The 8,852-nt window shown below is 39.7% G+C and overlaps 3 protein-coding genes across 3 annotated transcripts; 1 reads left to right on the forward strand and 2 right to left on the reverse strand.

The window, feature by feature from the left end:
• Window positions 1–1,142: 1,142 nt before the first annotated feature.
• On the reverse strand, window positions 1,143–4,427 carry BDR25DRAFT_356824 (uncharacterized protein; the record flags this gene model as incomplete). The annotated part of the gene is made up of 19 exons (XM_033695710.1): window positions 1,143–1,285; window positions 1,336–1,363; window positions 1,913–2,047; window positions 2,082–2,172; window positions 2,278–2,364; window positions 2,402–2,523; window positions 2,555–2,579; window positions 2,665–2,700; window positions 2,752–2,781; window positions 2,843–2,922; window positions 3,214–3,276; window positions 3,370–3,545; window positions 3,587–3,635; window positions 3,698–3,730; window positions 3,788–3,838; window positions 3,885–3,945; window positions 3,982–4,209; window positions 4,236–4,272; window positions 4,343–4,427. The coding sequence occupies 19 exons, from the start codon at window positions 4,425–4,427 to the stop codon at window positions 1,143–1,145; spliced, it is 1,560 nt and encodes a 519-aa protein (XP_033545900.1).
• Window positions 4,428–4,947: 520 nt separating this feature from the next.
• BDR25DRAFT_343878 (uncharacterized protein) lies at window positions 4,948–5,877 on the forward strand (the record flags this gene model as incomplete). The annotated part of the gene is made up of 2 exons (XM_033693874.1): window positions 4,948–5,119; window positions 5,179–5,877. A coding segment is annotated over exon 2 (657 nt), but the record flags the coding sequence as incomplete, so codon positions are not given.
• Window positions 5,878–6,052: 175 nt separating this feature from the next.
• BDR25DRAFT_356826 (uncharacterized protein) lies at window positions 6,053–6,762 on the reverse strand (the record flags this gene model as incomplete). The annotated part of the gene is made up of 5 exons (XM_033695711.1): window positions 6,053–6,210; window positions 6,245–6,358; window positions 6,399–6,586; window positions 6,628–6,657; window positions 6,689–6,762. The coding sequence occupies 5 exons, from the start codon at window positions 6,760–6,762 to the stop codon at window positions 6,053–6,055; spliced, it is 564 nt and encodes a 187-aa protein (XP_033545902.1).
• Between the last annotated feature and the right edge of the window lie 2,090 nt (window positions 6,763–8,852).

Raw genomic sequence — 8,852 nt, forward strand, 5'->3', positions numbered from 1 at the left:
AATATATTTAATATAGATAAGACAGGCCTATATTAGCAGTAGGCACTGTTATTAGGGCTTTCTACTAGAGCTTAACTTAGTAAGAAAAAAAATAAAAACTAAATATTAATTATATGCTGCTATAACTTTACTAGCAGTAAGCGCTTTACTTTTTAAGCTATTAGAAAAGTAGCTAGACTACATGCTTTATAATCTATTAACTTTAAAGCTTTTAGCATTTAATAGTTGTTAAATTCTAAGGTGTAAATAATGTATACTATTATAATAAATTAGCTACAGGCCTTTTATTAGTAAATAAAAAAGACTAGGTCTATTCTGCTACTAATAAATAACTATAGTGCTTATATTTTTAGTGTTAATTTTAAACTACCTTTACTAAATATCTGCATTTAATAGCTGCTTACTAACTTAACTAGCGTCTACTAGCTACTTAATTAGGGCGTAATTAGTTAGTTTAAGCGCTTATATAAAAAGTAATAAATATGCTATATAGTTGCTAGCTATAAGCATAGCGCAGATCTAGTAACTTAAGTTAACCTCTACTATGCCTTACACTAGGCCTCTTAAGCCTAGTATAATAACTTTTAAAGTAATATAATTTATTACTACTTTTACTAAGCTAGAATCTAGCCTTTATAAAAACTAATCTACTTACTTAATCTAAAAAAGTAGTCTTAGTAGGAGCTAGAAAAGCTCTACTAGCAGGTGTAGCATATAGGCAGGATTTAGAACATTATAAGCCTTAAAAACTTCTTAAATCTTATTAATAAAAATTATAAGCCTACTTAATCTAACTTTAATATAGTAAATGTAATTATAATATATAGCTAGTAGCTAGTTAAAAATAAATTAGATAATAAAAGGCCTCTTATATAAATACCTACCTCTATGTAGGTAGAGCAGGCTCTTAAATTACTACTCTTATATTAAGAGCATACAGATTTAACAACTCTCTAGCAGATTAGAGCGCTCTAGCAGCTATATACTAAAGTAAAGGCTTAAAAGTCTAAGCAGTTTGTTTAGAGCACTTTAGATAGTTAGATTACATAACCCTCTTACTACAATAATATTATAATATAACAATATAATTCTTGTTCTAGAATTGTATTGCGCTATTGAGAGTTAACTGTAGTAATTCTGCGCTAGCTAGAATTGGCAGTCGTTCCGATCAAAGGCACCGACCTGGGTGGCGAGCCTGAATAATTTTGAGCGCTACCAGCAGCTCTACGGCTGATTATTACTTCGTGGTAGGTGCCATTAGATTCTCTAGCTTTGATAGAGACAGCTAAAGGGTTGCGATAGTAATGTAAGCGTAGTGGCGGCCTTCTAGCGTACAAGGCTTGTTTTGTTTTAAAATGACACTCTTCGCGGATTATGTAGCAAGACGTCCGCGCAAGAGTAATTTTTATTTAAATAGGATTGTAGCGCTTTAGAAATAGTCTAAGCATGTAATGTAAGGTTAACATAGTAAAATTTAAGACGCGCGGAGAAGTTCTGTGGCTTCAAAATTGAAGTACCTTTAGTTTGTTCTGTTACGGCGGTTGTTCCGTTACGCGTGGATGGACATTAGTATAGTTAGATAGGCTTTTTACATCTATGTTAGATAGTTTAGTAGCGTTAGATTAATAATTATTGTCTGTTAGTTTAACTAGTTTGTCTTCTAGTATTCTTACCTTAGCTGCTAAGAGCTTTAGGTTGCAGTATTTGTATACAAACAGCTGCTGCGTAACTAACTTTTAGAGGTAGATTTATTAGGTGTGGTTGTTAGTTATATTAAGTATAATTATAGTCTTTAAAACTAGCAGATTAGAAGAGTCTGTTATATTAATAACGTAGTTAGTTAGGGGTTATAATAGTCCTTGCGGTAGACAAGTTTGTCCTTAAGGTAGATAAGTATGTCCTTGCGGTGGACGAGTATGTCCTTGAGGTTGACGAGTTTGTCCTTGCAGTGGACGAGTTTGTCCTTGCGATAGACTAGTTTGTCCTTGCGGTGGACGAGCTTGTCCTTGAGGTGGACGAGTTTGTCCTTGAGGTGGACGAGCTTGTCCTTGAGGTGGACGGTTTTTGTCCTTGAGGTGGACGAGCTTGTCCTTGAGATGCTCGACTGAGAGCTTTGGTAGCGTACTTAGGAGATTGTAGAGGTCGCGATTGATGCGACTAGCGAAGTAGAGACTTTAAGTCGCCTCTTTAGACCACAAGGTTAAGATTGGTCTTAAAAGATACCTAAAGGCTGTAAAAGAGCGACTTTAAGGTGGTAGGGCGTGACAAAGAGGTCACAATTGTACGCAGGGTGTTAAAGGAGCTCTCCCTAGTATAGGTTTGAAAACAGCTCGATTGACTAGCAAGCGATTGCCGGGCTCATAACTGTGAAGCTATGTGAAGCACTAGAGGCATGAGGAACTGGATTGCATTGATTGCTAGAGGAGTGCTTTGTAGGAGTCTATATATATGCGAAATAAGTGGGTAAGTCTTGGCAACATAGACTATGGTGAGATGCATACGACTATGGTGAGATGCATACGACTATGGTGACGACGCATCCGACCATGGTGACCACGCATTCGACTATCGTGTGACTACTGCAAACGCTTAACCTATTGAAACCCTAATGTGGCAGCAGCTACAGTGGATAATACAAAGAGAATTAAGAAATAGTTTTCTAACAAAGGTATTCCTGTTGTTCTTATCGCAGGGTTAGAGCTGATTGATGGTGGAGAGCATGGAGCAGTCAATTAGATAATGAGAGACGACCTAGGCAGATTGAGGTGAGGTGTAAGGTCCCTAGAGCTCGAGAGAGCTCAGAGGTAAATATATAGTAGCTAAAAGAGCGCTAGTCCTGAACAGGAAAAGGGTGAGAGGTGAAGGACCTACTTTCACCCTGCGCTGGGTCACGTGAACCAGTTTCACGTGCGACAGCTCTTTCTATAGACATAAGGTTTCCATGTCTTAGATGTAGAAATGCTACTACGAGCGTGGCGACGGCGAGGATAACAGCTATAACTTTAGAGCCACTAACAGGGTTTAGAGGGATGCTTAGGCTAAGGTGTTTAGCAGCAATTTAAGGAGATAGGAATAACATCTGTTAGTAGAGGAAAGCACTAGGATGTCTTTGTAGGAAAAGAGGAGGTGGACTTAGAGATTTATTGTAACTAAAGATGGATATAGTCCTAGGTGCGCAGTGGGAATATTGAAGTATCTGAGCTAGAGGCGGACTGTGAGGCGGCTTACAAGGTATCCTAAGAGGTGTTCCAGGAGGGGTGCTTCGATGGGGGTATGCTGAATGTGTTGAAGTAGTATCCTAGCCTCTAGTTAGATTTCTAGTCCTTAACACTTCCCGTGTATTCTTCTAAGACCTTCCTTACTGCAAACTAAAATTTCACCCATTAGCCATTGCAAATCTGTGAATTGCACACCAGAGTCGCTGACATGACGCTGTTTGCCTATTGGCTTATGAAGCGAGCTGTATTTAGCCCCAAAGTCCGTGCCGTCTGATATAGACCGCTTGAGCGTCTGGAGGCACCACTCCATCCATCTCCTATATCTGGCTTTATCGTGATCCACTGCGGCTTTTCTTCCCTAAAAAGACCCCTGATAACGTTGTATGCAGGACTGAACAGAAGTGCAGATGCGTATGCCTGCAGAGGATTGTTCTCTATTGCCCCTTATGGGCTATAGTAGAACGATGTGCATGTTGAACTGGTTCATTAAACACAGCTGCATCTACTCGTCCCTAGGTTGTATTAGCACGCATAATATATAGTCTTAGTTGTTCAGGGTGAAGCTTTACGTTAACTAATATCTTGAGTTTTGCTATTGAGACTACCCCCTTCGACAGGCTCTTGCACAGGCTAAGAGTCTCAAGCCAGTAGGGGTATTCTTGTTACGAATTCGTGAACGCCGCCCCCGTCTCGCAGCTCAACTGAGAAAGTCGCAGCGGAGCTACGACTCCAATTGTCAAGGTGATCAATCTAGTAGACACACGAGTAACGTGACACCGCTAAGGGATCTGGGTCTGACAGTTCCACTAGCTCGGCAGGATCCCCTAACTCACGGAGACTGTACATATCTCGCCGAAGTGCCGATATGAATTCGAGCGACCTTGAGAAGGCTGCGTAGTGGGCGGCCTCTATTCTGGAAGGAAAGATTTCGCTAGCGGCCTTTGCAAATAGAAAATCTTTGCTGATTGAGGTACAAAGTAGATAGTGTCTCCTCAGTTCGTGAGGAAAGAGCCGCACAGACCTATCACCTTCTGTACTGACTCAAGATCCTCGGCTGTATCATTGAGCGATTCAATAAGAGATCTAAGCTCTAGATGTGTAATAGGTTGGTATACAATTGCGACCAACACTAGGATCTGCTGCATCATCCGCTCGTAGACACAGTTGAGTCCAGGCGGGAATGCATTCCACTTCGCAAGCGTGTTTCATCATGGGGTCTCTTGAAGGTTTTGAGAGACCAAAGCCAACCAGGGGAAGGTGTTGTCCGCGTTTAAGGATAGATAGCTTAATACGGCGTCTCGCGGTTTGTTGTTATACTTCTTCCGCTGCTCTAGCTGGAGCACCTTACGCTAGACAAAAATGCCGAGTAATGAGAGTAGCTTGTCACTCGATTTTGTCACCAGACAGGGAGGACGGCCGACCCGCACCGGCCTTCAAGAGACAGGCTTTTGAAAAGGAAAAGTTTCTCACCCATGTTATTGGTTTTCAAAACCGAGTTTTCGAAGGGATAATGCCTCTGCTATCTGGTTTATTTGTGGGCGTATAATTCCTAACGTTACAAGGCAGTGGGCGCTGGACCGACAACGTTGTTGAGTTGGCATCGTGGCGGGGATGCACTAGCTATTGCTGAGTCAACTCAAGCCTTGCCGAATATTGCCGAAATCCCAAAACCTCACGCGTGTGCTTGCCCCGATCACTCTTCATCTTCGCGATGCGGCCTTACTCATACCATCCCCAGAATATAATCCACATATTGCACCGCCTTTAAGCGTCGTATCCCCGTCTCCCTTACTCCTCAGGTCGACGAAAAAGCCGTCTTCCCCGACTCGCCAGCCGTTCAAAAGAAAGCGAGGCGAGGAGCCATATAAGCAACACGATTAGGATAGAGTTCAGCTTAACCGGTATGGCAGACACATGGGCGGGTGCTAAACACAACTAATCTCGAACCATCCACTGTTAGGGCCTAGTTTCACTGTCGCAAATACCCAAGCATTTCCTCAATATGCCAAACATTATCCGCCGACCACGTTCTAGGCCACCTGAGCGTCAAAGCAACCGAACCAGCGATCCTGGTACTCACCTCACATATGAGGAGCGATGCCAGATCTATACCCTTTCCCAGTCCTTGGGGTGGAGCCAAAGAGCTATTGCCTTATCGCTTAAGCTTCCTCGTTCAACCGTGCAATCAGCTATATATGCTATGACTAAGACATCTAGGAGGCGACAGGATCATAAGCCGATACTGACAACGCCGGTTTACGGATCTGCACTACCCGTGATGACGAGCAGCGGTGCTATCTACGAATCAACTGCATCTTACATCACAGCGCCCATACAACCAGACATTCGACAACCTTCCTCGCATCATTCGCCAAGCGCAGCGGCGACGGCACCGTCATATCCAACGCCTATACCAGAAGATCATCACAGACACCCTCCACAACCTGCTGTAGCTGCTAGCAGCTTGGACAACACCAATGACATGCACGACGGGCCGGCAGGCTTCTCGAGCGAGCACTGCGATCTTCATCACCAAACCAGGGAGCACAAAGACTCCAGTTTTCAGCCGTCTTTGCCACAAAATCCACCCAAGCTTATGCCCATTGAGCCTCGAGTTGAAAATGAAAGTTCAGCGTATTGCACATTCCCTTTACGGACGGTACTGCACTAGACAACAACTAGTGCACAGAGTTACAATGGCCTTAGCAATCCTCTCGTAGCCCCAAGCCTGGAAGTTAACAATACTGCTGTGGCGACGAGGGTCCGCGCCAGCAATGTTTTGGACTTGTAATTCATTGCATTAGTTGAAACGGACAAGATGACGTGTGAAAAGTTTAGGTGTGGAACTGTGAGGGCTCTAAAGATCTTTCAAAAATCAAGAAAGGCTCTATAGATGAAGAGGTCAAGTTTGGCAAGGAAATGGATGAGAACTTCGTCGCGTTCTGCACATTGTTTGATTTCTTACGTAAAGGAGTCGTGGAAGGTGGCCCTTCTAGAGGAGAAGCGATGATTTAGGGAGGATTGACGGATCTTCTCTTGCGTGTAGTCTCTCTTGGGCAGGTAAAGAAGCCCTTGGATACCGTAGTATAGGTAGATTTGGCTTAGTTGGAAGGTTTTAATCCTTTTGTTATTATCGTAAGCTGAAAATCATGGGAACAGATTAGTTGAGCACTAATACACGGGTGCTTCCCTTGATTGGTTGAACAGTAATCAAATGATGTTTGCATCTACAGATCCCGCGTTCTTTCCTTGCCCTTGAGGTGAGTACAGGTGAATTCTTAGTTGCACCTGGCTGGCCATAACCCCCGTTTTGGTCCCCACAATGAATCCCGCTCCAAGTGCCCAGTTCAGGGACCATTCCATGCATACTGGTGTCCACGACACTGCCTACTTAGTATCCACACAACACGTAAAGTCTGTCTTCATCCACGCCAACGCCCTTGAACAAGAGTGTGGCCTGAGAGGCTCACCCACCCTCCCTAAGCTCGGCAAGTGCTTTCTTCGCGTCCGCCAGCAGCCTAAGTTTACCACAGACTTCTTGCATATTGTATTAGACAACTACTTGTTAATAGTATAATAACAAAGTTTTAAAACTTTACATATGTTAAATATAATACCTACTCTAGTTTAAAGATATAATAAGGTTGTAGAGAAAATAAATAAAATAGCGTGACTATATAACGTACACTACAGGCAAGTTGCTTACTTTTACTAAGACCCTACTAAACTACTTTTTCTATACTAATGCATTCCTAATAACACTACTTAAATGTGCTAAAAGAATGTTAGATATAGCTTACACTCTAGGCTTTTAAATAAAATGTAATACTTTTAAAGTAACATGCTGCAGCTATATATAAAGTTTTTTAAAAAATAATAAATAACTAACACACTAGATAACTTTTATAAGCTAATTCTATAGCTAACTTATAAAGGCTAGATAATAATAAAAAGCAGGTAATTATTAAGCATATACTTAAGCTATATATAAGGATTTTCCTCTTAGCTAGCAACTATTGCTAATATAGCTAATTCTTTACACACTAAGCATAATCTAGGCTATGTTAGTATAAACTAGCCTAGTATATTTATAAAGTGTTATTTAAAGCTTAAAGAAAAGTTTAAGTATAACTGTAACTATAAAAAAGCTTTTTAGAAATTTTTTAAAGTAATTTAAAGTAGTTTAGTCTTATAAAGAATATTAAAGCTAAGTATAGTATTTAAAATAATAATATATCTAACTTTAATAAAATAGGCTTTATAATAAGCTAAATATTTACTAACTATACTTATGCTTAAAACTTTATGTTAAGCTTTAGATAACACTTTATAAATATACTAAGCTAGTTTATACTAATATAGCTTAAATTATGCTTAGCGTGTAAAAAATTAGCTATATTAGCTATAGCTACTAGCTAAGAGGAAAATTCTTACATATATAGCTAAAGTATGTGCTTAATAATTGTCTACTTTTTATTATTATCTAGTTTTTATAAGTTAGCTATAAAATTAGCTTATAAAAGTTATGTAATATATTATTTATTTATAATAAACACCTGCGCTAGAGCACTCTTCTGCTACAGCGTATAAGCTACCTGCTGCCTTACTCCTGCTACCTCTACTGCTGCTATAAAAGGATTTAAGGGCCTCTAAAGGCTATCTAGTAGTATACTAATGTTAGCATTAATTTTATAAACTATCTTAAGATGCCTTACTATATAAATGTTACTACTAATAAGTTTAGCTGCTTTTTAAACACTAGCTTTATAGTAAGCTTAATAAAGCTATAGCTGCTTCTTCTTACTTACCTTAGTAACATGCTGCAGATCTGCACTATATTTTTTATATAAATAACACCTTTTAACGCCTAAAAATTTGTAACTTATGTTTTATATAATATTTTAGCTACTTTACGCTTAATGTAACGCTAGAACACTATATATTATTCTAGTTAATTTTAAAGGTAATTTTAATGTTATAGTAAGCATTATCTAGGTGCTTCTTAGCCTAGTTATCTTATATATGCTTTAAAGAAGTTGCTTTATGTAAAGACAGCATAGATAAGCTAAGTAAGGCTATACAGGCCTTCTCTAAGTGTTAGAATAAGGCAGTATAATATATCTAAGTAGTAGAATAGCTAGATAAGGCATGTAAGAATAAAGCTTATAAGGATAAAGCCTGTAAAAATAGAGTCTATAAAATAGTAATATGCTAAGATAACTATGTAAGGCTATAAGGCGCTCTTAATTCATGTAGGGTCGCTACCCTAGTTAGTACCTCTAATTAGAATGATTACTAATTTTAGCTAGCACAGGATTATAACATAATCGTAACGCAGTCTAACAGAACAGGGTTGTTGCTGTTAGACTTGTGGCTGTGTAAAGTCTAAGCAAGCGGGCCGACTAAAGCTCCGCAGCCTTGTGATTAAACTTAGCTAGTGTGTTCAACTGTTAGTACACCTAATAGTACAGTACTGCAGTACACTGATTTTAGTCACGTACGTATGTACAGTGCATCTACTTAGTATACTATACTATACATAAGGCTGCTGTACTAACTGTTTATAGTAGTTATATAGGATTTTTAATAGTTTTAGGCAGTTAAAGGTAAGTTACTAAGGGCTAGAAGGCTTAT

The sequence above is a fragment of the Lindgomyces ingoldianus genome (genome assembly GCF_010093535.1).
Source record: "Lindgomyces ingoldianus strain ATCC 200398 unplaced genomic scaffold BDR25scaffold_22, whole genome shotgun sequence".
Lineage (NCBI taxonomy): Eukaryota > Fungi > Ascomycota > Dothideomycetes > Pleosporales > Lindgomycetaceae > Lindgomyces > Lindgomyces ingoldianus.